General features: G+C 45.9%; 1 protein-coding gene and 1 pseudogene across 1 annotated transcript in view; one reads left to right on the top strand and one right to left on the bottom strand.

Annotated features, from left to right (window-relative positions):
- The first annotated feature begins 5,491 nt into the window (after positions 1-5,491).
- Positions 5,492-10,434, top strand: LOC119375347 (sphingolipid delta(4)-desaturase DES1-like; annotated as a pseudogene).
- A 6,564-nt stretch (positions 10,435-16,998) lies between these two features.
- Positions 16,999-27,995, bottom strand: part of LOC119374837 (kanadaptin) — a 30,292-nt gene continuing 19,295 nt past the window's right edge. Inside the window, exons 12-15 of the mRNA XM_037645042.2 lie at positions 25,013-25,313; positions 23,646-23,719; positions 18,462-18,537; positions 16,999-17,199 (exon numbers count right to left, since the gene is read on the bottom strand). Coding sequence (XP_037500970.1) covers positions 17,150-17,199; positions 18,462-18,537; positions 23,646-23,719; positions 25,013-25,313 — 501 coding nt within the window. The 3' untranslated portion in view covers positions 16,999-17,149. The remainder of the gene's footprint in view (positions 17,200-18,461; positions 18,538-23,645; positions 23,720-25,012; positions 25,314-27,995) is intronic.

Below are 27,995 nucleotides of genomic sequence, written 5' to 3'. Positions count from 1 at the left end.
CCAAAATGCGATAACAACTAGCTACACCTAGCTATCCTATTAACGTACCAAGTTTCACGAATTTCGTTAATCCAACGTAGGCAAAATACGAAAAGAAAAGCACTCTGAAATCCGTGACGTCACTAGCGGAGATATTGGCGGGAAATTTAAAAGCGAAACATTTGACATTGATTCTCACATCTTGTAACAAGCCCATGGTGCTGAAATTAACTACACTAAAGTTTTCAGAGTGTAATTTATCAGCCTAAACTAATGTATTGTTTCGATTTAGTGTCCTTTAAATGCGAAGTTTCGAACGTCATTTGTTCTTTTTGTCGTTGCTGCTAATTGTACGCGTCATTCGCTAACAGCTACGCGGATATACGAGTACCTGGGCAGCCCTGCGGTCGGTTTCTCTTGGTTATTACTTTGCAACGTTTTCGAAACAAATTTCGTCATGATGCCTAACATGCAATTATATATACCGTGTGCCTATAGTGTATTTCGAGAGCGCCCATTCAGGTATTTGGCGGAAAAAAAAATATTTCGCTAATGTGAAACATCGAGACCTGGTAAATCTGCTACATAATCACGCAGTCGACGCGAAGACCTATATCTTCCAACCTCTTTTTATTCGGGCTATTCAGACAACTTACTCGAACTTACTCGAAATATATCGATATTTTTCGTCATCTTATTGCTTTTCTTTCACACTTGGCGTGCGCACAGCTCCGGCAGGTATGCGCGAATATTCGAAATATTGAAATAAGAAATGGAGTCGACGTTGTAATTGTTCTTTTTTTTTTTTTCAAATCGCCATTGTGCGCTATTATGTATAGACTATTTTACGACGGGTTTTGGTGCCGCCATGTTCCCGTCTTGCCGTTTTGTATATTGAACAACCAAACGAACAGTGGACGCGTACGCATGAAAACGGTTGGTTTGGTGCATTCGACGTTTCCTGACCTTATCAATTCACGTCGCGATATATAAAATAAGAATGTATATGCGTCTTACTTAATATCGTCTATACTTCAAACGAGTTACACAGGATTTTATAGTTCTAATAGACGCTGTCGGAGGCAAACAAAACAAGCAAGGTCAAAGACAACAAACATGCGATAATCTGCTTCTGGTAACCAGAACTATTCACTCTGCTTGTGTGTAACATAACATATATTTACTCGGTGTAGATATGGAGATAAAGGATGTCACTGTGTTGGCCATTGTGCGTACTAGACCGTCTGCAAGGTGATACGGGCAGCGATATAAAGATAAAAGATTGTGGGTTTACTATTTACAACTATTGCCGGCACAGTCTAACCGATATAGCCTGTTTGTTTTCCCTCATACAAATAGCTCGTGCGCGCTGTGGGGCATTGGCCAGAACACGCGTGAATGAAGCTGATTGGTTGGTTGGTTCCTTAGCGTATACTTAGCGCAATTCATCCAGGGATAGGTTATGAATGGGGTGGCACATGATTTGTAAAATAAGTGGCAAGAAATACAAAAAATTACACCATTTCCCGCTAAAGGGGACCATGAGGCGACGCGAAGCCGGAGCACTTGCACGATCGCGTTCCGTTGGCGTTCATTGGGTATGCTACCGACCTCGCGTTGTGGAACGCGAAGAGGAGCGCTACGCGCGTCTTGTCTTCCCTCTATCCTGGCCGTTAATTCTCACAGGGCGAGCGGGGAACGCGGTCGACAGGCGCGCGAGAGGGGGGCAGCGTAGGAGAGGAGAGAGAGGGGAGGGGATGCGCATGCGCTGGCGCTCATCGCGGCGTTGCGCAGGAGAATTTCGGCATGTCTAGCCGCGTTTCAAAGGAAGAGTGGAGAGAGGGGAGGGGAGAGCGGAGGGGAGAGGGTATGCGCATGCGCGGTAAGGGTGGTCACGCCGCACACCACCACCACCACCACCACCGTTTGAACACCGCTATAAGATGCTTCGCATCTGAAAAAGAGAGACGTAAATGGAAACAGGATTGAAACGCAAATATACCGAATTGTTAATAGGGAAGATAATGTTAAATGTGAAAATAAACATTGAATTAAACGGATGAATTGAAGTTCACCACGCATTGTCGTCTTCCTCGTCCCTGTGGTGTTCGTATATTTTGTCACTCTGCTCGTATGGCACCGTGAAGAGCAGCACAATTCAATGACTCGCTATACGACCGTGAAGTACAGCGTGGTTACTGCGCTGCGAAGGCGTGCGTACCGAATTACACCATTGGTGCAGATGCCCTAATTCCAATAGAGGTATGTAAATATGTTTTGTCTTTTGCATTTTCGCCCGAGATTCTGCGCAGCTGCAGCGGCTTAATCTATGGCAGCTTGAACAAGACGTCAGCTAACGTTAGCATTTGAAAGAATTCCCATAATCTCTAAAGGACATGTGCGTCAGTATTCGAGAAACGTATCGATACCGATTTCTAATATGACTAAATTTGTACGCAGATTCTGAAATATACAGTTTTTGATCCACGGTTGTTTCCACACGTGGTTGACCGCATGGTGTGCATCACGAAATAAATACTTGAGACTAGTCATGTCCGAGTAGCTCATGGACAATACCTATTAAGAAAAAAAAATCATGGGACGGAGACTGTCATGTCGGGCCGCCAGCCGCTAGCGAAAGATCAGCGGGCCGCGTGTGTCACACTGATGCGTGTAACAAAGAGCCGGCAACTATACGTGACGGTCTGTAACAGCAATCACACGGTTTGTTTGTGTGGTTACTTCGATGCCGCTCTACGTACGTGGTTAACTCGGACGATTGGACGATCATTGTTTGTCATTGTTTTCCTGGAGATGCCCGCTGTGCACGCACGCAGCATTGTTTAACGCTCCTCGCCTGCTTCAAGCTCTCGCGTATTGTGCAGACCGTGCTTTCGTTCGCGACACGTATGCGGATGTGCAATCTTCGCCGCGGCGTCTCCTTCGGATCTGTCTGGCGTTGATATGCGTGATGCCTGCACTCGGCACTTTTGTTATTGTTAACGCTTGCGTGACTCATGCGTCTGGTTCAATTGTCTCACTGCACAACGATCATAGGCGTGCGCACCGATGGGAGGGAAGGAGGTGCTCCCCATCGTTCCAAGTGGTCCTGTCGAAGACAAGAGCTCTTGTGCAAACGCTGGCTCCACCGGAACATCCTGTTCATGAATTCGCGATCTATAGGCCTACTATCATTAGTATCGTCATCATCGCTGGCCCGAAGGTCGCGGGATCGAATCCCTGCCGCGGCAGCCTGCATTTTCGATGCAGGCGAAAATGCTTGAGGACCTTGTATTTCGATTTAGGTGCACCAGGGGCGTAGCCAGAATTTTTTTCGGGGGGGGGGGGGTTCAACCATACTTATGTGTCTTCGTGCGTGCGTTTGTATGTGCGCGTGTATATATACGCAAGCAAAACTGAATAATATCGGGGAGGGGGGGGGTTGGGGGCGCTCAATCCCCCCCCCCTCCCCGATATTTTTCAGTTTTGCTTGCGTATATATACACGCGCACATACAAACGCACGCACGAAGACACATAAAGTATGGTTGAACCCATAAAGTATGGTTGGGGGGGGGGGGGGGGATTGAGCCCCCCCAACCCCCCCCCCCGGCTACGCCCCTGAAGTGCACGTTACAGAACTCCTGGTGGTCGAAATTTCCGGAGCCCGCTACTACGGCGTCTCTCATAATCATATCGCGGTTTTGTGACGTAAAACCCAAACAATTATTACTACAATATCATCATCGTCGTCGTCGTGATCTTTAAACTTGCTTGTTCGAGTCATTGAGTAAACGTGCTTTGAACGGCTAGTGACGTCGATATAGTTCGAAAAATACGTTGAACCAAGGTGTGTGACGGGGCTAGTTGGTATTCCATATATAGCTATACGTGAACAGCGTGGGAGCGCGCATCATCATTGAGGCTGCGGCTATCGCTAAAGGCAATTGCATCAGCAAACTTTCCATTGCTCTATAGCTGACAAAGAATATATTACCTAAGTTCTTCTACGCATGTAACCTAGACGTAAGTTCGGTTAGGTTTCTTGATGTATTTTGCTGTTTTTTGCTGTTATCTCGATTGCTGTTTCACTTCCTGTCTTCATGCACAAATGAATGAGCTGTGATCAGGTGTGCTATTTTGTTTTTGTTTCGCATGTATCGTGTCATCATCGACTCTCTTAGCATCATCGACTCTCTTAGTTGGAAGTCCGCGCCAGTCCCTTGTTTTTGTGCCCCTCCCGCGCTGTTCATGTACGCCTTTGCTATTGGTAGCTTGCACGTGACGTCAAGGACGCGCAGCATGGCCACTTAGATGACGTCAAGGCAGTATAATCACGTGGCGATTAACCTGGTTCAGTGTGATAACGACGTCGCTGGAACGTTACTGGGCCTCTGTGCATGAATAGCGAAGGAACCAGCATGCGATGTATACTGTAACGTGAAAACAATGTTCGCGTCCCACCATGTTAACTGGTGCTCCAACGTGGCTTTTTCAATGACGTCAGTGCAAGCCATCTATAGCATAACTTTTTGTATAACCACTTCCTTAGCGCCTTGCCAGCCGTTTCGGAGCCCGTGCTTCGCTTGTTTTGTAATAGTATGGAGAGCTGGGCGAGTTGGTTTGAGGACATTCTTGGAAACATTTCGGCGCGCGCACAAAAGACGGAAACGATAGAGGTTTGGCTGCACAAAACTGAACTACACAAAAAAAGAAATAGAATTTTTGAATGGCATGTTCCCGCGCTTCTCTTGTTTATCTGGCAATCACCATGTGGTTTAAATTTATTGTTTTATGTTTGTGCACGAAATAAATTTTAGTTGAGAGTCAGCGCTCACGTTGTGCGTTTCATGTCCTTCGTCCGTGCCGCGCTGCACATTCTCCCGAAGATGTTAGTACACAAACTCGCCCAGATCGCCGTATTAGACCGTCTGGTGTTCTTTAACGTGTACTGACATCGGTACAGTACACGGGCCTCTAGCATTTCGCTTCCATCTAAATGCGACCGCCGCGGCCGGGATCGAACCCGCGACCTTCGGGTCAGCAGCCGAGCACCGTAACCACTGTTCCACAGCGGCGGACAAAGCGCACGGTGGGACGTAATAGTATGCAATGTTACGTAGTCCAACTTGGATATTTCGAAGAATTGTCTTCTTGTGCAAAAGTGGAAAGGAGTGGGGCTGTGCACTCGCACGATAACGAATTGAACCACTTGCAGCACGCGATACAGCGCGTGAATAACGTTAAGTACATATACGTATACATACGTATATTCAGTGTCAAAGGTTTACAGATCACGAGAAACAAGAAACAGCTGAATATTCCCGCTGCTTCGGCAGGCAGCCTTGAATTTAAATTTCCGGACTGTTACAAAACGCGCTAACATGTGCTGTGCAGTTCGACTGAATGCACTCGCAAATTGCTGGGAAGTTCAAGGTTTTCCTCAGACCTAGTGGTCTGTAAACGTTTGACGCCGACTGCATATGTTAGCGTGATTCCGCTTCACACGCTCGATGCCGCACTGTGCGAAAGGTGAATGGAATCTTTTTTTTTTTTTTTCACGCAGAACTATGCATATGATAGAGAAAAACGTTACACATCCACTTTTGGAGTTCGCGACTATGGTTTCATGCTGGTATAGAGCAGGCTCGTGAGCTGTACAAAACGCTAAAACGCTGCTGTGGCATGTTTCTTCTTACCGATATCCGATATCTTTTTGCGTAGATGATTACCGTCTTGTTGGGCGATCCACTTATAATGTTATGCTGACCATAATCTCTCTCTTATTTTCTCTTTAGCAGAAACGGTAGTTTTTGTGACTGATCACTTGGCCAGGGTGAATATTATGCTCTTAATGCAAACCATGTTGAATGCCACCTTCGAAAGTCTACTCAAGCGCCTGTAAAGCTGGCTTTCCCGCGCGCTTGGTTTGTACAGTGGCGCAGTACCTCTTCGAGCGGCACGAGCCAGACACTTTGGCTTTATAGGCAGGGATTAAGGAACTAAAAGCAATTCATTCCAAAATACTTGATTGTCTTCGTTGCCATGTCCGTTTCGGCCGCATTTCGATGGAGGCGAAATTGCTAGAGGCTGTTGTACATAGATTTAGGTGTACGTTGAAGAACACCAGGTGGCCGAAATTTCTGGAGCCCTCCACTGTGGCGTGCCTCATAATCATATCGTGGTTTTGGGACGTAAAACCCCAAAATTTATCATTATTATTGCCATGTCCGTTTCCAGACCGTTTTCTGGTATTACCATGTGCGCCGTTGATGATGATTTTTGAATCACTCGTGTTGATGCCAACGGTCACTTTTCGCGTGTGATGAGTCATTAAATTCCTTGGCTCGGGATCAGCCAACTGACGTCGAGCTCTCCCTTGCCCCGTCACAGAGAAGTACCCCCAGATCAAGGAGCTGATGGTGACGGACCATGGTTCAAGTGGCAGATCGTGGGCATGGTGACGGTCCAGCTGATCATGTTCTGGCTACTTCGCGACGCGTCGTGGATCACGATCGTCGTGCTGGCATACTGCTTTGGCGGCGTCATCAACCACGCGCTCATGTTGGGCATTCACGAGATCGCGCACAACCAGGCGTTCGGCCAGGGCAAGGGGCTGCCCAACCGGCTGTTCGGCATGTTCACCAACCTGCCTGTCGGCATACCGGCGTCGATATCTTTTCGGAAGTACCACTTGGAGCACCACCGGTATCAGGTGAGGCAGTGATTCCCTACCTCCTTGCTCGTTTTGTTTTTATTTGTTATTTTTTCCACTTGCGATCGTGTCCCACCAGCTTGCAAAGACGCGCGGAAACGGCTGTGGCGTCTTCGCTTGCCCGATATGCATGAAAAGATAGGCGACTGCAATATGCCACCCTTGCCTCGTAAGCGTTGACAATGAATAAAAAAAATATGGGTGACAGTCTGGCAAAGCAATTGTGAAAAAAATGCTGTGGTCGAACGCATTTAAACCAAGCGAAGGAAGTGCCGCGGAAAGCACGTCGTGCGGCGGTGTCCCGCGCGTCCGCGCCCCTCGCCGGCGCGGAAGTCACGTGACAGGAGTAGAGGTCTCGAGGCGCGCGCGGCCGTCGGCGCACGTTCGTTGCTATGACGACGCACGGAACATCTGAAATTTCGGCAGGAACTCTTCGGCATCTGATTTTCGGGCTTTCTGCACTCTCTGCTCTGATTGCAGGTCCCAACGAAACTGCATTATTTGAAGCCACAGGCGCTGCCACGTTAATTATCTTTCAGCCTTGAGCCAGCATCCTCGTGTGCCAGTTCTGTTGCAGCCGTAGCGTGTCCCGAAAGTTGGTTTCGCCGCAATGCATAGCTGGTATGCACTGAAGCATTGGAAGGGGCCCTCTGCCAGGACACAATTATACACGAGCGCCCGCATGTCTGTCAGTAAAACAGCGGTAATACTTACCCGCTTGAAATATATTAATCAATAAACATAGTTGTGACAGGTCCCTGACACAGTCTACATAAAGCATAATATAGTTACTGACCACACTGCAGTGGCTTGTCGTACACTGTGCCAACCGGAGGAATGCATTAGTTTTTTTTTTTGTACCACTAGACTTTTTGGCCAATTTTGCAGTCCATACAGAGCCCGAAAATCGGATGTCGACTGCACTCGGGGGCGACAGAAGGTTTTTCTCGAGTAGGGCGGCGGCATGCAGGTAGTTGTAGAGGTAGGCAATCTGCTGGAGCAGTGGGTGGCAAAAACGCTGTCACCCTCCTTGTGGAGAACCGTGGCTGAGTTTAATGTGCATAGCATTCAGAGGAAGCACCAGAAGGGAGAGGGCACGGAAAACAGCACCCCCCCCCTCCTCGGATTTCTGCCTGCCCCCAGAAGGAACCCCTTTTTGGGTGCTCTCCCAGCAAAAAAAAAAATCCTGGCACTGGCCCTGATGGCACAACAGGAAACCAGTTTGCTATTGTACTATGTGTTTACCAGATTGTCTATTATCTGACAGTGCTAGACTCGTTAGCCACAGCACACATGCTACATGCATACTATAACTTAATTTATCAGTGACCTTCGGTACTTCGGTATCAAAACATACACAAAGAGAAGCGGCTTGTGCACTTCTTGTTGTATCAAGGAGCTACGAGACATTGAAATGCAGGTTGTGACTCAACTACAGATAGCAGCCACTTGCTGAGGCTGCTTTTACTAACATCATAGTCGGTAGCCAGCAATGTTGCCACCATAATAAAGGTACAGCCACGACATGCAAGCACCTGCAGCATGCGAACATAACTCTTCTGTCATCCGCCATGAATAACATTATCTTCAGTCTTCTACTTACACACTTTGTCCTTCTGTCTGTGCACAGGGCATTGACACAATCGACGCGGACCTCCCCACCGAGCTGGAGGCCAAACTTTTCTGCCACACAGGCACAAAGCTGCTGTGGGTGATCTTGCAGCCGCTGTTTCTACGCACTCAGGCCCGTGTTTGTCTTTCCCAAGCCCGTCAATGGGCTCGAGGTGCTCAACAGCGTCATCCAGATCTTGTTCGGACTGCCTCGTCTACTATTTCTGCGGTGAGTGCAAAAACTTTCTGCAGAGCATGCTGCATATTTTGTCTCTTGAGCGCACAGAGCTAAAAAAAGTATTCTTCAGCAGATTGCTTCCAGAGAAGCGACACAGTTTGTACAGCCGATGAACAATGCTGTTTGTGTGTCTTGCTTGTAGCCCTTGAGGCATGCCTTTCTGGACTATGTTAGCTTACATTGGGAAGGCGGTCCAATCCCAGTTGTGTAGCGTTGCGCTGAAGACGACGGCCACTGAAGAAGATCAGGAGAAGCATGCATGGATTGGGAAAGATGTCCGGAAGTTTAATACTGAGCTTCAGAACTTTCTTTTTAACTTTCTCAGACTCGCCTTTATCATTGTCGTATTTTTTAGTTCTTTTCTGACCACTTCAGTTCTTTGAAAGACGTTATCTTTGTAGTTTTTACTATTATAGTTTAACCCTGTGCTTTGTAGTTGTTTGTACATTAACTGTTGTTTTTCTGTTTGTTTATGTCATGTCTGCTAACTGGTCTTATTATGGTTAAATTTACATGTTGCCACTGTGTTGCTATAATAATTATCATGCGCAGGAAGTCCCACTTCAGTTTTTATCTACAAGACCTCCTTCTGTCTATACCTATATAATTATCACCATTTATTAACATAGACTGGTTCTGATTCTAGTCTTGACGGAGAGATGCCTGGACGATGACATAGCGACGTGTTTTTTTCGTATGAATACACAATATTAAAATAACTTCACTTGTGCATCCTGTTTAGAGGTAAAATCCAAGATGTGGTTGGTTGTCAAAGTGCAGCAACTGCCTGCAAGAGGTTAAACATTTCATTGAGGTGAATTCAGTCCTCCGCTGTGGCCGTCTCGCAATGCGCAGGAGGGCAAAGTTCTCTTCTACATGATTGGTGGGTCCCTGCTGGCCATGGCCTGCACCCAGTGGCCGGCCATTTTGTCTCCGAGCACTACATGTTCAAGAAGGGCTTCGAGACCTACTCCTACTATGGCTGCCTCAACTGGGTCACCTTCAACGTTGGCTACCACATGGAGCACCACGACTTCCCCGCTGTGCCGGGCTCCAAGCTGCCTCTGGTGAGTGTGTCGAGGATGTGGCCACAGGAATTTGATTATATCCCTTGAGGTGCAATGTCCACGTTTGTGGACGTCCGTTTTTTTTTTTTTTTGCCAGGTCTTTGGAATAGTGGCCAAGAAAGAGCAAGCTACATTGCACATAGGATGAATTGAACGTTCTGCATAGTCACTGTGTCTTGACTTAACCTCACTGTGCTGCTTAAGACTGCAGCTTTTCACTGTTTTTGAAGACATTACAGTGTTTTACGGGTCATTTGATGTGCCATGCTTGAGGACCAACATCAGAAGTATTATATTCATTGCTCGAAATGAATACAACCAACAACAAACCGCACATGCATTTTGAGCCCATGATTTGATTCTGTTTATGCAAAAATCGAACATAATGACTGCGGAATAATTAAATGTCTAATTGCAAGCTAATTACTGAAACTTGCACAAAACAACATAATACTTCATTTTGTTTTTTGAAATGTATATCGAGTGCCTTAGAATTATGCTGTGTGAATTTGACACAATTGCTGACAGTGTATCGTAATTCACTCCTGAAGGGGATGTTTCTGCATCACTCAACTGTCCCTCTATTTCAGGTCAAAAAGACGCCGGGGAGTTTTACGACGACCTGCCCCAGCACAACTCTTGGGTCAAGGTCCTCTACGACTTCATCATGGACCCCGAAATCGGTCCGTACGCCCGTATCAAGAGGAAGGGAGCGGCCATGCCCGTACTCGACGGCTCCGGCGACGTCATCAAACCCATCTCGGACGTCACATTTGCCGACATGAACGGCTCTTCCAATGGTGTCAAGAAGCACGAGTGAGGCCGTGGGAAGGAGGGGGGCAAGGGGGAGGGTAGAGGGAAGGGAGGATGGGACGGAGAGGAGTTCGTACATGGGGGTGGGGAGTATGGGTTTATGCTCATGACGCACACGAGGGAAATGGAAAGGGGGGCGATTTGAAAGAACGGTGCTGTACAAGAAAAGGTGACTGCTGACTCTGAGTTTATAAGTCTCTTAGCTTGGCAAGGAAGCTGGATTGTTTGATGGACTTGAGGTTGCGAAAGTACCTGCGAGTGTGTAGGGGCTGTAATGTAGAGGATCGGTTATGAAAGGCTAACACAGGTTTAGGATTGGCGGGTCTTAATACTGGGTTGGAAGCACGTGACGAAACATGAGAGGGTTTCGTATTGTGGCTTTTGCACAGTGGCAGGCACAAAGCGTGAAAGGCTTGTAGTGACCAAGTCGAGTAGTGCGTACAGTCATCATGCTCGCATGTTGCGCTATCGATGAAAGTTTGCTGGAGCAGTGGTGCCTGTGACGTAGTGAAACTATCCTGTGCGACCGTGTGCATCGTTCAAGGGCATTATTAATGCTGCGACGAAGCCTTCTCGCAACGGGCATTGCCTAGAAGCTTCACAGCCGGTGACTGGTGGTGGCAGAGGGAACTGCGTGCAATCGCGGCCACATCTGCAAACAGCCAAAGTGTGAGAAACTAGCGCCCCATGCCAACGATGTTGGCTTTGAACTCGCCTGTGAATACGAGCCTTCGTGTGTGACAAAGGATGGACTGCGAGGGAATGTGTTGGAAACGGCATGGACCAAAGTGCGAAAGACTGAGACTGCTGTTTTTTGAAGGAACTGTGTGGGATGTACGTCTTTCAAGGGTGGTGTGGCGTGTGGATTGTGCGACAGTGTTTTAGTTTTTTTGTGTGTTTTAAAGTGGTGTGAAGAATGTCGTGACGGTATGCTCACATTGAGCTGCGTGTTAAGGTTTTATCGAAAGGATAACGCGGGCTTTTGCTTTTCCAGGAAAGGGGGCGGCCAGTCCACTGCAGGTGGCCTAGCTGGTACGAGTTCATAATTACAACTCATTGTGCGAGAAGTGTGGCATTGTCTTTCGCCACATTGGTCATAGTTGCCAGCCACTGTATCTTCCCTTGTTTCGGTGTAGCCTCGTGTATTGCTATTTTCAGGCTGTTAAAGGGATTTCTTACAGCACGAGGTGTTTACAAGAAGATTTTTCTCAAGTATCTGAAAGTGCTTAGACAGGCAAGAGGTGAAGGAAGTGTGATGAATAACAAAAGAAAATATGGGATAGAAGTGAAAGAAGCAGTGTCACCGGTAGTCCCAGAAGGTATTACCGCGTAACAAGCGCCACTCCACTTTAGGTCAACAATACTCGAAAGCAAGTACTAATTGACTATGCTGCGCAAACATGCAGTGAAGTTGCAGATGATTTCTGTCGGTGTACAAAACTCTTGCATTGTCTTACATTAAAAAAAATAAATACAGGCATTTAGTGCAATCATCGGGCCCACGTGTGAAGACAGTTCAGGACGGCTCCACGTCCATATTGCCAAGCTGATTAAATGGTCTTGTTATCAAAAGTTCTCTCATGCCTCTAAACCATGTCAAGGCACTTGAAACAAATGCGGGAATAAGTGTGCGGCTGCTCTACACTAGTGTGTGTATATACATGCCTCTGCTTAAAATCTGATAACGCTCGTTGTAGCTTGGAGAAATGACTCGCACTGTAACTCCTTTACATTGCATGATGTAGTGGGGAAGTGTGAAGGTGTTTTAAAATTTCGAGCTGTATTACTTAACTTTGGCTCCTCTTTTCTAGTGCGGCAGTAGTTAGTGGAGATAAAGATGCCGATGATGGTGGTGATGAATTAGTCGAAAGACCCATTGGAATGAACTTTGGCTGGCAGTCATGGAAGTAAAAGCGTTCGAAGTGTATTCCAAGTCACAATGGCTTTCTTTTTTATTTCATTCTTCCTCTTGCATGCTGTCGGTGAAATTTTCCAGTGTTAATGTTTTTACACGTGTTTCTCCCATTGGAATGAACATTGGCTGGTAGTCGTGGAAGTAAAAGCATTTGGAGTGTATTTCAAGTCACAGTGGCTTTCCCTCTCTTTTTTATTGCAATCTTTATCTACCGAGCTGCTAGTGAAATCCCCCAGTGTTAATGTTTTCACGTGTGTTTCTGTGTACAGCGTAGCCATGACAGGGAAGAGATCACGTTCTTAGTCTGTTGGCATTTGAGTCGTGGTGCACAATCTCTATTTAGCCGGCGTTCTTGCTCTGCGCTTATAGACAAAACTTGCGCTGAGTGTAGTTTGTGGGTTAACATAGAAAACTGCGCGAAATGAACAGTGGGCAAAAGGGGAGAGACAGCCACTATGCTGGAGACTAGACGTTTTATTGCACTGATGAACGTTAATAGACACGAAGGCACGTGGTGCATGCAAGATATGCGAGGCGTTCGCAAATTGCAGCACTCTTAAAGTCGGGCAATGCAGTAGTTGTCTGGCCTGAGTAAACACTTGTGTTGTCCAGTTCCCTTTCCTGTCTGTCACTGTTTTTTACCATATCTGAATGCCTTGTGTAAAGGAGAGAGAGAGAATAAACATATTTACAAGGTAGCTAAGAGGAAGCACCCTTGGTTCAGGATGCTTTGAGCTCTGTCAGCTTCCTGGTCCCTCGCACCAGTCTTAGGTGATCGACGAGGTTGAAGCCGGCCAAGGCCTCGGCTCGTGGGTAGGAGCACTTGGATTGATTGATTATGGTAGATGCCATTGAAGAAACACTGCGACAGTAGTGTGGAGCGAAGTGCTTATGGGCTGGCACACTTTGGATAACCAGGTGGCGAGATTGCCGATACAGTCAGTGCTCTATCGCAGTAAAGACAATACTTGTGGGGACACTCGACCCAGTGGACGTGAAGGCGTACTGTATGCTGGTGTCGTTGGTGGCTCTAAGGAGAACTTGACTTTTTTTTCATGCTGAGCGTGTCACTTTTTATTTTGCATTTCGGGCGAAGACTAAAGGCAATGTCCTTGTATTGCTATCAAGACATAGAAGAAAGGTCTTCACAAATTCTGCATTTCTACTACCTTCCGCTGCCATTTTTGTGTCGCCCAGGAGAACGGTAATTTCTGGGGTTTTGCATGCTAAAGCCACGATATGATTACGAGGCCCACTGTAGCAAGGTACACAGGATTAATTTTGGTCACCTGGGGTTGTTTAACGTGCGCCTAAGTGTAAGTGTGGGTCGTTCTTGCATTTCATCCCCGTAAGATTGCAGCCACCGTGGCTGGGAGTCAAACCCATGTCCTTGATCTTAGCAGCATGACATCACTCGTTGTCCTGAGGGAGCTAACAAGCCTTATCATCATCATCACTTATTGACCCTTGAGGACCCTAAACGGCATTACATAAGGGGGGCGTAACAGAGTTTAAATTATATAATCAAGCAAATCCTTATGACAAAAACCAACAGCGTAACAAGTACAAGAGAAAACTATAAAAAAGAGAAATCGAGTTAACACTGTATGCGGAATAGCTCATAGGCCATCGGCTTGTGCACGGTTGCATCGCGCTGCACGCGACTTCTTGGTAGCCTGCACGTGTTTCCCTTTAAAAAGGACATTAGTTTAATATAATCTGAAAAGAGGAAACCAGGCGGGGCATTTGCCTGCAAATTTCGCAAGGCTAGATCCGCCGGCAACCTACAACATCCTCATCCTTGATATAAAACTGTGTTATGGCACAGAAATCCTGCATGTTCTGCCAGCAAACACCAATATTAGTCCATGAGGACTAATGAGGACACGTGTTAATAAGCATCTGAAAGTATTTTCTTGCAGTGGACTTCAATGGGCCAACAATAATTGTGATGTTGAGCAGCGTCACGTATTAAATCGTCACAGCTCTAAATCTTTCATTGCACGAAGGCACCTTACTTGGCTGTTGGCACCTTTTCTTAATGCTTTTATCTTTTATGTGTTAAATGTTCACCCACTTGTGCTGGTGTTCACTGGGACATTACCCTTCCAAATATTTCTTTCTGCTCACATTTATATTGCAAGACGTCCATCTTGCAGGTAATTTGCATAAGTGCATGCGGTCAGTCTTAATTTTGCTGAGTCTCGGGTGCAGAGAGTATAAAGTGTTTGGCATCCCGTTTCTTATCATCATTGGTTTTCTTTAAGGCTGTTTGATGGCACGTGGAGCAATGGCAATGGTGACTTGCCATGTGCGATTTATAGTTAACTATACAGGTTGACTTAACAAGCAGATGGCAGTCGTTCCTTTGAGCCTCAAAGAGTGGTCCTGCCTTTTGAGATCTCTTCTATGGAATGCAGTATTGAGTTCGGATTTAACATGTGCTCTGGAGATGTAGCGTTTTCAGCTTCTCACACTGGCATGCATTCAAGCTTGCATAACCGCTGCGAAGCTTCAATACTTACTCAATTTGCCTGCATTTTGTGACACCTTCAGGGATTGCTGCACCTTGCTTTTCATTTTGGCAGTACACTATGGTGTCATCTGCATGTTGCCATTTGTTTCACCCTGTGGAAGCTTTGTGTATGAGCAAGTTCACGGCATTCGATGCAATTTGCAACAGTGGTACTAGTGCAGAACTCGTGCAGGAGGTGCCAAGTGGCTGTGCTCAAGATGCGAAACAACATTGAATCACCATAAACGGGCTCACAAGCCATAGGGTGAATAGAGCTGGTGTCTAGTTTCTGTATTAGCATACGAAAAGTTTTACACTCCTAAGCTGTACTTTTGATAGATCACTTTTGGTAGGAGACAGTTTTAGTATAGCGCAGAATGGTTGTGTTAGCGTGCTCTTCACGCCAAGTCCTTGCAGAATGTTATTTTAAAGTTTTTAGTAAAGCGTAAATAAAGAATGCTGCTTAAAGGGCGAAGCTTCACCACACCAACCAAAAATCCATATTGAAAACAATGCAGCGTTACTGTCTGTAGTCTATATTATTCAAGCAAGATGACATAAAGCAAAAGCCCACAGCATCATGTGAGGATAAGCAAGTTGCACAAGACAGCAGGACGAGACAACAGGTGTGAAGTGAGCGGATGTCACTTTGAGGACGTCGCCATTAGTGGCACCATCTGGCATCTAGAAGCCTAGGGGCGGCACTGGTCGGGGGTGCAGAGGGGGGCCGCTGCCCCTCCCCCCCCCCCCACCCCCCAAGAGCAAACATATTCAAAACACAACGCATAAGTTCCCAGCCTCCTTGCCCCCCTGAACAAACTCTCTTGTCATGAGTGCCCCCCCAGTTAAGAAATCCTAGTGCTGCCCCTGCAGAAGCGAAAGCACTCGTGAAGCAACGGCAGCATCTCTTGTTAGGCTTGGCTTCAAAACAAATGGCTGATCTCAAGAATGAGGAAAAACAGCACCCATACTTGCTCCTTGACGAGAGATAGGTTCAAGTAAAAGTTGATGTTACAATTTACATGTTGCTGCTATGACCAATGAGAACCCGTAAGTCCAAAATCTTCAGGTGGGTGGCCTCAGCGCCACCATGTTGCTGCACTTGCCCTGATAACCCACAATGCTAAATCCAAAAGTTAACGTGTACATAACCCACAACGTTCTTCATAGCAGGCTACACATGCTCAGTTTGTACCCATTATTTTGTAGTGTTTAGTACTAGAGTTCTGCATCGATTATGCTGAAACTGTCTAATATATCGACATGGTCGTATTTAGTGCAGTGTAAACTTCACAAAAAAACATGCCTTGGTGTTGAATTGCTACTGCTGGGCTGTTTTGTCAATGCACTTGCTAGGCACGAGTGTGTCTGGACAGTTGGTTTTGTTGCATGCATTTTAAACGGTTTATTCAATGTTACCACGATTGCAAATAGAGAAACAGAGATTGCAGCGCATTGAACTCCTTTCACAAAACTTCCATTCTCATTGTTCCTCACTCCCCATTTTTCAAATTCTGGTGGTTGTGTTTGTCTGGTCATTGCTTAAACCAACGACGCATGTGAAAAGAAATGATGCGCCATTGATGCATCATTCCGGTGTACGTGAAGTATTAAATTAATAGACTTTTCCTGGAGCCTTGGTCGTGTCCTGCACTTGGCTCCAAATAGACTAGTGAAGACTGTCATGAAAAAAAAAATGCTTTCTGCACATTACCAGAAACACATATGCACACTATCATTCTCTGTTCTTTGTGCAGTGTAATTCTCTTGTTCATCTTAATTGCTTCGGATTCACACCAGTCATGTTACACTGACTCGGCAACCCCTGACCTAGGAACACAATGTACACAGAATTGTGTGTTGAATGTTCTTGTGCATGCTGCCCTGAGAGCACAAATTTGGCATCAAGATAAGTCATACAAGTGTATATCCTGTCAATGCACTTTTAAGCGTTATTGCTCCTAAATTTTCTTTCCCTAATGTGTGGTAAAGATGAGATGCTTTGATAACTTGATGTGCCCGTGTAGTTCCTTTCTGTTGTGTGTCCTCCCCATGTAAATAACACTTGTACAGCCAAGTCTGACGATGCAATCGGACCCTGTGCCCACTGCTTCTTCAGTGGGGGGTTTTTACTGGATGGAAAATAAGAAACTTTTGACCAACAAAAGCGTCTTTATTCCTGATACTGGTGTTTTCTGCTGCTTATTTACACGGGCACCTTTTGTAAAAGGTGTTGATGTGAAATGGACGTGCATGACGACATAGCTGCCGCCGCGCCTTTTCCAAGCCGACGACGCTCAGTAGCCGTACTTGGCGTTGAGGTGTGTCTTGCCGTCCCCGGACTGGCCTGCACAAGTCACGTGGTTGGTTAAATTTTTCTAAACTGGTGCAGAAACCTTTAAGTAGAGAAACAGTCATACACTGCATGGCATTGGTTAGGTAACTCTAAATGGCAAGCTATGCTCCAGCGTTTTCAACTTGCCTAACTACGCTTACTGAAGTTCCCATGTTGCGTCGGCAATGCCGAGCTTGGCAAAAGGGGCACTCTACGCTACGAACTGTCTGCAACTGCACAGATGGCACACATCGCCGTAGCTTTTTTGTGGCTCTCTGCGGATGCTCAAAGAGCCATGGAAAAGATAACCTGCTGTAACTGTGGGTGCACGCTACTACTGTAAAAGCAAAGTAATCTGCGCCGTTTAAGTGGAGCGGAAACTCTTTCAATTACTCAAGGATGTGTCTTAATGTTAACGTTATCCAAGAAACCTTCTCAAAGTCAACACAGTGCGAACTCTCCTAATACCAACTTTGCGTGTTCTCTATGCGAGGAATGCTGGGACACCTTGCTAAAACAGCCCAGCACGACTGGCAATAAATTGGAGAGGCGCTCTTCACATCCTGGTGTCGTCTGAATGCACTCACAGCACCAGACACAGTGGTTGCCTTGGGTCTCTGGATATAGATGCGAGGTCTTCTGCACTGTGTTGTAGCCGAGTTTGACACACAAGTGTGTGCATTATGCTGTAGTATGTCTTGCTGTTAAAGGGCCCCTAAAGCACCACAAGGTTGAAATTTAGTTGCGGTGTTCCAGTTATGGACAAGTTAGTGCATAAATGCTGCCGTAATAACAGAGTTACGTGCGTTTTGATAATTGAAATGACCCTCCCTCATTTTTCTCTTTCCTTTGCTATTCTCCATTCAATGGGTGGTCTCCTCGCCGTGCGAGGAGGAACAGCAGGGAGCGCGCCTACCTGCTAGCAGACCTCGCGCATACCTGCTGCAGTTCCTGTGTACCATTGGACACATCACATAAAAGTGCTACGACTGTGCTGGTGCAGCCCTAAGAAAGTTCCTGGTTATGCCACTTTACCAGACACCCCCTGATAAGCTTAACATTTTGAGCACATTTATATTTTGCTCCTGCTTGTCCAAAGGTGTTCCTGCGAATACAGATTTCTAAGGTTTCATTATGAAGTCTACTTTATTAGGTGATGTAAGTCTACCATATTAGGTGATATTTCTCTAGCTAGCTCTTTCTCATTCTCTGAACAGCTATCTCGAAAGCTTTTCAATAGTTGCAACCAAGGCAAGCAGTGCAGGCAAGCTCACCTTCCGGGGGAAGCCACCCAACATAGTCGTCTGAACTCTCAAATGAGTGCTTCTTCTTCTTCTGGCTCTCCTTATTCTGCAAAGAAAGCAAACCATTCAGTTTCCGGCACGACAGTGATTCAACACTGTTATCACCAGATTTAGGCAACCTGGCCAGTTTCAAAACCGTCGGCATACTTTTTCCAGTATCAATCTTGTGGGTTATGGCAATGGCCTTAATAGCAGCGTCCCTTATTCATTCACTATGGTGTACTGGAACGGGGTAGTGTGCCATCTGGCGCCGGAAACCTGGCTCTTTTTGCGATGACAGCCTGTGGTGCCAGAGCGCACCGTACTACTGTGTTCCCACCAAAAGTGAGCAGGACAAGAAAAAGAAACTTTGAAGTGTCATCACCAGTTTCCTTTGCGACCATGTTCACAAGGAAAAATCTGGACTCAAGGTCTCAACTGGAAAACAGTGGCATTTATTTTTACAGCGGAGTTGCTGAAGTCGAGCTTGGTCTGTGCACAGCGATGTTCACGGCCTAGCTAGGGGGGCGGCAAGTGAAAAACTAGCAGCGTCCCTTATTCATTCACTATGGTGTACTGGAATGGAGTAGTGTGCCGTCTGGCGCCGGAAACCTGGCTCTTTTTGCGATGACAGCCTGTGGTGCCAGAGCGCACCGTACTACTGTGTTCCCACCAAAAGTGAGCAGGACAAGAAAAAGAAACTTTGAAGTGTCATCACCAGTTTCCTTTGCGACCATGTTCACAAGGAAAAATCTGGACTCAAGGTCTCAACTGGAAAACAGTGGCATTTATTTTTACAGCGGAGTTGCTGAAGTCGAGCTTGGTCTGTGCACAGCGATGTTCACGGCCTAGCTAGGGGGGCGGCAAGTGAAAAACTAGCAGCGTCCCTTATTCATTCACTATGGTGTACTGGAATGGAGTAGTGTGCCGTCTGACGCCGGAAACCTGGCTCTTTTGCGATGACAGCCTGTGGTGCCAGAGCGCACCGTACTACTGTGTTCCCACCAAAAGTGAGCAGGACAAGAAAAAGAAACTTTGAAGTGTCATCACCAGTTTCCTTTGCGACCATGTTCACAAGGAAAAATCTGGACTCAAGGTCTCAACTGGAAAACAGTGGCATTTATTTTTACAGCGGAGTTGCTGAAGTCGAGCTTGGTCTGTGCACAGCGATGTTCACGGCCTAGCTAGGGGGGCGGCAAGTGAAAAACTAGCAGCGTCCCTTATTCATTCACTATGGTGTACTGGAATGGGGTAGTGTGCCGTCTGGCGCCGGAAACCTGGCTCTTTTTGCGATGACAGCCTGTGGTGCCAGAGCGCACCGTACTACTGTGTTCCCATCTGACGCCACCCCTGAAGTAATTTATGGTAAGCTGAGATACAAAGCCTCCGAGATCGGTAGTTGTAGTTGCTGCGCTGATCGTGCGTGCACGTGGGAAACGTGCCGATTGTTCCCATAGAGTTTCTTACAATAATACCTAGAGGGGAATCTGGCGCTAATGTCTACGCGAACTCCTTGAGCGGCGCTTCAACCACCATGGGAATGATGGGAAGAACAGGCTTCGGATTTGCTTCGGATGGATTAGGTTTTTGAGATTCGCGACGCTTGTTTGCCAAGTGTAAAACAAAGCGATATGAAGTTATTTACAATTAAAACTTGCTTCATTCTTTTGTATGTAAAACTTGTTGCAAAAAAATTCACAGCATATCCACGGGTGAATGATGAAGAGCTTGGGCGAAGCTCCTGAAGCAATATCATGGTTACACCGTGAAATCTTCAGTGGTTTTGCCCAGCAGTAATCAAAGCGATAGCCCAGTACATCATCAAAGACGTGACAAACACTGTATATATTTATACAAGAAATTTTATTAATCGTAAGTGGTAGCTAGACATGGCTTCCGTTCCCCCTTCATTATAACGGCTTTATGGTCGGTGAAGTGATGGATCCGTGATGGGTCGTAGTGGGCAGTTTGCAAAGGTGGTTACACCGGACAACAGAGACGTGACAAGGTTAGACTAAGAGGAGCTTCGCCCCTAGAAGTTTGCGTAATCGTGAGATGGAACTGAAACCTGGGCAAATTCAACCACCAGGGTATGCATTGCTCTGCAATTGTGTTCCAGATTTGGCATCACAATAAACATATTATTTTCTTGACAACACTTAAAAGAAGCGCGCTTGTCTTTCCCTCGAAAGTACGCATTTTCTATTTATGGAAATAACAGTACTGTATTGAGTGAGAAACACAACGTATCGTCTGCTGTGATGCCAGGTGCGTCTGTCCAAGTGGTCTGCCTCCAACGCATCTCTCATTTGTATTTTTTCTGTCCAGAACCTTGCGTCTGCTCTTCTGGCTGATGCAGGTGAAGGGTGGTCGTGCAACTCCCCTGATGCTGTTAATGTTAGCCTTCCGGACCTCCTCTCGTGTTTCGACGCATAACTTCAAATTACTGTGATAGCTAGACACGCGTACATATGCATGGAATGAACAGTGATGTGCTTTTTTATGCCTTTTGCAATCAAAACAGTAAGCATGCAGACGATACGGGACGCTGCTCTGCAATAGGAATTGTGCAAGCTCATATGACGCAGAAGCATCTTTATTTGTTGCAATAATGCAACTAAATGTTTAAACCTTGCAAATATATTTAGTTTCAATTGTGTCACGTGACCATTTGACTCATCGGCAGAAATTTTCGCGATTCCGATTTAAATTTCGCGTGCCGGGCACACCGTTCGATCGTGGCGCCCTACTGGTGGCGTCATCGCAAAAGTGACCACCGTTCGCCCATTGGTTTGCTGCGAAGAGGGCACACTACCCCATTCTAGTACACCATACATTCACTTAAGACCACTCAAAGGCGGAAGCCATCTTTTTTTTTTTTTTCTTCTGAGTCCATGTATGGATCCTGCCCCACCACCCTTCGAAAGCTTTCTGTACCTAACGTTGCTTTGCACTGCCTCCAAGATCGGAGGCACCCCACCTGGTTTTGCATTGCCTCCGTGACCGGACCACCTTTGACCAAGCTACATCATGTGATGATGTGACGTACGTCACAGTGACGTCGTGAATTTTGGCGATCTGTGATGTCATCATGACGTCATATGGTGATGTCGTCACGTGATAATGATTTTTTGCATCACTCGTCCCCGACAGCGACACTGACGGTCCAAATATAAGGCTTTCGCTTTAGTAGCAAGAGGGAAAGCATAGGTTAAGCCAAGCATATCAAGGTTGCTGGAAAGGATGAGGGAAAAGGTAAGGGAAATGGTGAGGCAAGGGTGATTGATGGTTAGGGAAAGAGAAAGGTAAGGGTGTAGGAAAGAGTGAGGGTAAAGCACAGTAAAGCAATGGAGTGTCAAGGCAAAAGGAATGAGTGAGGCGAGGGAGAGGAGAAATCCTGCTTTGCTAAACCACGCTCTTCTTCATCTAGCTTTGCTGAGGCTTCCCCTCAGCTCTGCTGGTCATCGGTGTTTGCGACAGCAAAGCCACGCCTAATTTTTTTTTTCATGGTGACACTGGAAAGGCAGTGCTTCATTGTTTTCAGCTGTCACACATCATCTCCTCGGTGTCACACAGGTGACCCAGTGGAAGAAGAAATAAACTAGGTGAAAGCACGGGATCACACATCCAGCCTTGGCAAGTGAACTGTCACGATGCAGTTTCCTTCGCGTTTTCCTCGCAGTACGACCTTAACATGTGACACGTGATGGAGCATACTGGCAGGGAATGCTGGTTCACAGTACAGTTCACTCAATGCGCCCTTGTTCGGCTTTGGTGACACAGCACTTCCAGTGGAGCAGTAGCACTAAAACCTTTTGTGCACAGTGGCTTCAATCATGTTGCACTATGCTCCCTCAATTACCACATGATTAGGGACGTAGCGGCGGCATGCATGCGCGGGGGGTCCACTTTCCGTGGCAATTTCTTTCCGAAATAAAGACAGTTGATATTTAGCGCTCGCCCTTTGCACTGTGTCCTTTTCTTCTCTTCTTAATTTTCAATTTTTGCGCTAAGAAATGTTGTCTGTATAAGCAGAGCCTTAAGCTTTTTGACAACTGCATGTACATCTCGTGCAACAGTGCAAAAAATAATAAAGGCAAGGATGATGACAGAGACAAAGTGAAAAGAGCACTGACTTCCAACTGTTTATTGTACTGATGATGCCAGGTATATGTACACATATTGAACGCCAGCATGTGTGAATATATATACCCGGTATGGTCAGCAGTACAAACATTTGGAAGTCGGCGCTCTTTTCGTGCTTTTGTCATCCTTGCCTTTATTAACGCAAGAGCGTTAAAGAGCTCGTTTCGCGGAAGTTCGGGTGTCAGTGTCGGCGCTGTCGGCGTCTTTGGTTGTCAGCGAAAAATCAGCATTGTCTGTGAGCGAAAATTCCAGATAGATGCAAATAAAGAAATAACAAAAAATTTTCGGTTTGAGTGAAACCGGGGATTCAAACCTGTGACCCCTTGCACTGTGGCACGATGCATTTAGCTGCTCAGCCACCATGCGTACACCCTCTAGCATACTAACGGCGTTGGTGGAACACACATCTCGGAGGCTCTTCAGCAGCTTGGTAGAAATCCAGCTAGATGGCGCAAGGCGCAAAGGGCCCATGGCCGCTAAATGGCCACGCTTTTAAACGGCATCATCCCGCTGTGTGGCCGTGTTTCGTAGCAGCACATGCATGGATATTGGACCGAGACAGCATCCGCACTTTGGCTTTCGGCACAGTTTAGGTCTCCATCGAGACGCAAAGCCAGGCTAGCGAGATACGAACGGGGTCCGATTACGCTATCACGTCCTACGCTTGAAAGCGAAGCTCAAGTGTCCTCCAAGTTCCTTTTTGTGCTGTTACATGAGTTGCAATGAACCGACAAGCCCAGCAAGCAACCACTCTACATATACATACTGAAACACAGTACCAGTGGGTAAACAATGTTTTTCGCTACAGCGTGCATATAGGAATGTGGAAAGCTTTACAGGTGACAAGATTGAAACGTTCTGGTTGTCACTAGTAAAAGCTAAATGGGGCAACATGTGAGGTAAGATGATGTTTGTTTTAACAACCGGGAAAAGAGACTTTTATTTTAACCACTCAGAATCTCCACGCCTGAAATAACTAGGTGCTAAACTAAGACACTATGTAGCTTGAAAAATGAACATCAAACTTGCCTTCTTCTCAGGCGTCCGAATGATCTTGGACGTCTTCTTGACAAACTCCAGCACCATGGGGGGCCTCTCGGGACCTAGAAAGCAATTTTATATCATATCACTTTTAAAGGAACCAATTGTTTTGTTAACATAATGCATTAAGAGAACTATAAAGAAAGAATAATACAGGAGGAGATCCTAAAGCAAAAATTGTTAACGCATCAAAATGTCCAACAAATGATTCTAGAAGTTGAGAGTGTGCTACCATCACACGAAGAAGTAAAAGCAGGAACGAAAGAAAGTATCCAAAGTATAAATTTAATTCACTTGACTGGTTTACAAGAATGTGCATGTAAGCATAATCGAGTTAAGTTAATCACTAAAAGCAAAAATTCACAACATTTCAGTCATTTTTCTAGTCTAATGTGTTGGTTTTAAAATACAATATATTTCATGTGCCTTTTAGGGAGTGAGATTTTTTCTAAACTGAGAGTTACAAAGTAAATCATAATAATCTGGAATCAGAACTGTGTGCAGTGCAACAAAAATGGATGTTCTAAACCCGTTTGAAGAAAAGTTATGGTATGTTGGACATTCACGTTTGTTGCACTGCACACAGTTCAGATTCCAAATTATTATGATTTACTTTGTAACTCTCTCAGTTTAGAAAAAATCTCGCTTCCTAAAAGACATATGAAATATATTGTATTTTAAAAACAACACATTACACTAGAAAAATAACTGCATATTCAAAATCTGCACATAAATGAACTCAGTAAGTTGCATCAAAATCAACCAAGGAATTAAAAAAAATTCAAGAGCAGTGTACCCCCTTAAAAGATTACATTGTAATGTGTAAGATACAAACCTATTACATACACGGACGGTCCCGAGTTCAGCAGCTCTGATGCGTTCGGGTAGCATACAAATCTTTATAAATCAGTTGTTTTCAAAAAGTTCACGTCCTACGTAATTCCATGGAACACAGAACAGTGTTCCACAGGAGTGTTACATGGTGGTGGATGTGGAACACAGGAGTGTTCCACATCCACTGCCGTGGTTGTAAGTGGTGGCGCTAACACTTTCCAGGATTACATAAACACACAAAAAGGTGGTAGAGAAAAACAGCTCTGAGCTAGCTCAAGTGTAAGAGCACTGCATGTGAAGTCATGTGTTTGTCACCCACCTGTCCCTTCAGGTTCCGTTTAATGAGCGTCTACTGTCCTTTGATTTTTTTTTCTTTATTGTTTTCCTATGCGAGTGAGTAGAAATAAGGCAATTTCTCCTATGCTATCCCTGGTACTCGCCACCATTCTGATTACGGTTAACAAAAATTGAGCCCTCATGTGCTCGCATGTTCGCGCACATTGAAACAAAATTCACTTTACCAATGATGACTGGCTTCTTCTCTGCTTCCTCCGTGTCGGCTTTGGATGGGGACTTGTCTTCGGATTTGGCTGCGTCCTTCTCAACCTGCTCATCTGTCGTTTGACTCGAGGGTGTTTTGTTGTCATCCGACGCCTCATCCATGGCTACGTCCGTGCTGTGGCTAGCTTCAGCCTCGGACTTGGCACCTGCACTGTCTTTGGCTCCGTCTTTTTTTTCGTCTTGTTCGTCCTCTTCTTCCTCTTCCTCATCGTCTTGACTAGACGAGCATGCGACGACCCTTCTCTCGGGCTCTGGCATGACCTGAAATGTGATTTTAAAATTACATTCCCGTATTTCATGCACTGAAATTAAGGTCTGATTACAAGGTGCACTGTAGTACACATTTCACAAATGGCATTGAAAGAGTTAAATACGAATCAGTTTGTCATTTCTGTTTCTGACTTTAATAACCAACATTTGTAAGGTACACACCGAGGCCCAATAAGACAAAATGATTGCAGTTATTGCAGGTTTCTCACCAAAGAATCTGCACAAGTAGCAGCTGTATCGTCCCAAACATCCACTATTCACTCAAGTGAGCCAATGATAAGTCTACCACTATAAACACTGTTCCAAATGTCATACCACAGGGAACAGTGCTGCTGCTTGTGGTCTCCTGTCCCACATAACGTGGGATTGCCAGAACAGGCCACCCGAAATTAACTCGCCACAAATAGCCGGCAAAATTTCCGGAAGGGAGCAGTGGGAGACTTTGCTCACCAGCGGGGATTGGGTGGTGCAACTAGCACTCCTCGACCAGGCGCGGCGGGCCGCTCAAGCCAGTGGAGCCCTGGAATAGGGGCCCCACCCACCCGCTCCCTAAACACTTTTTTCTTTTCTTTTTTCCCTCAATAAACGTTTTGATATATATATATGTCACTGAAAGAACCCGACAATTATCTTTTTCCTTGCATGATAACACATGCCTTACTAGATGTGAGACTGCTCATGATTATTAACTTGATAGCGTCGAAGAGCTCGTTTCGCAGAAATTGCGGACTCAGTGTCCTTGGTTGTGAGCGAAAAATCAGCGTTGTCCATGAGCGAAAATTCAATATAGCTGCAAATAAATTAGGGGTGTGCAAATATTCAAACTTTCGAATAATTTTCTGAATGTGTTAGCTATTCAATTCGATTCGCACTGGAACTTTACTATTCAAAGCATTCGAACTTCCGGAAAATGAGTAACAGTTTAAAACAACGGAAAAAAACTACAACAACGATATAGATTGGCATTCAGCGTGCTTGGTCTTGCGTTTTGGGGCGCCGACGTGCGAAACTGCTAGCCACTTCCACCGGTGCCCCGAGCGGTCGCTGCGCGACAAGCTTACCGGGGGGTTCGTTGCCGATGCGTAAAATGCCCATCCGCGGTTCCGAGGAGCCAGCAGGCGATGCTGTTCGTTGCTTTTGACGAAACACATTGTGGCTTCTTCGCTTTCGCATGTCTGCTAGTGCAATGTTCTTGCCCGCACAATTCGGATTCATTTCATACATTGGCGCCATGAGCGGAGTTAGGCCTAGCTGCCATTCAAGCAGTGAGTGAGTGAGTGAAAAGACTTTATTTGATTATCCGGCGGATGACTATCCTATCCCTGCGAGGGGAGGGTCATCGCGATGCGGCCACACATCACGCCCTCGCTACTCCTGCCTTCTTCTGGCACCCGCGCCTGCCCCTGTGCTTGGTTGCGATGCACGTGGCCGCAATACCCGATGTTACAAAGTACGTCATGCTCGATTGCGAGTACAAAGAGTCGTCCCGTGATGGTCTTCGTCGTGAGGTGTGAAATGTTGATAAGCAGAACAGTCGGTCCGAGATGCACGTCTGCGATGTTTGCGACGAGCACGGTGCACTGTCGTAATCTGATGCTTGAGCTTCCACTTGCAGCTGCGAAACTAAAGCGTAATTACATACTTAATGATCGTCGACCTGTGAACACAGAAAGAGTGCGAATGCATCACTAAGTAGCGCAATTTTAGACAGCCGTGACCTCGCGACGTGCAAGCAGCAGACGACGCTATCACGGAGCGAGGATCGGACCAATGGCGAGGCGTGCTGGAGCAACATGGCGGACGCAGCCAATCGAAGGCCTCAAAACGAACTTAAAACATTTGCTTTTTGTACTCTTTTTCAGAACAGAGGACCTAACTGAAGCGGGAAATTTAAAGACGGAGAAATGCTCTTTCTGAAGAGCCCAAGATGGCGGAATCCAGTTGCGCCGTTGCGGAGCTATAACTTTTTTAAAGCACAGTTTCTTTTCTGCGATTTCCACAATCATTTACCGCACCTTGGCAAGCACAACGAATTTTTTACCCAACTTCTACAAAGTTTTCAGCGACGACATTTTGGAATCAGAAAAAGGGCTACCGAAACTGAAAACGTGATTTTCGAAAATCGCTTTTTTGTTATTTTTCACAATACGAAAGCCGCATCCACCCTTAGTAATAAATCTGTTCGTTGACCATGTTTGTGACTCGTAACAGTTTCTATCTTGTAAGAACATACTTAATGATTCTCTGCAACTTTTTTCTGTAATTTCGCTTCGAAGTATTCGAAAATTATTCGAAGATTATTCGATTTGCACTCAATCTTTATTATTCAAATTCACTTCGCACCCAAAATTTTGCTATTCGCACAGCTCTAAAATAAATAAATAATGAAAAACCTTTGGCCCGAGTCAGAATTGAACTCAGGCTTTCTGTGTGGTAAAACTGCTTCATAAAATGCTTCAGTGGCTCCATGTGAAACTGCTTCATCAAAAAAAAAAGGCTATAAGAATGTCAAATAGTGGGTGGAGTCTCCTTAACACATGTAATATTGCATGGTAGAATTGTAGTCACACCAGGTGTCCAAACAAGTGAACTGCGCAACGAGTGGGTGGTATTAAAGCTGCCCACCCATTACAAAGTCTGCAGCTGCACGGGTGCATGTGGCACCTTGCGGAC

Source organism: Rhipicephalus sanguineus, chromosome 11 (assembly GCF_013339695.2).
Source record: "Rhipicephalus sanguineus isolate Rsan-2018 chromosome 11, BIME_Rsan_1.4, whole genome shotgun sequence".
NCBI classification, from domain to species: Eukaryota; Metazoa; Arthropoda; class Arachnida; order Ixodida; family Ixodidae; genus Rhipicephalus; species Rhipicephalus sanguineus.
This window is presented reverse-complemented; position numbering and strand designations above follow the sequence as displayed.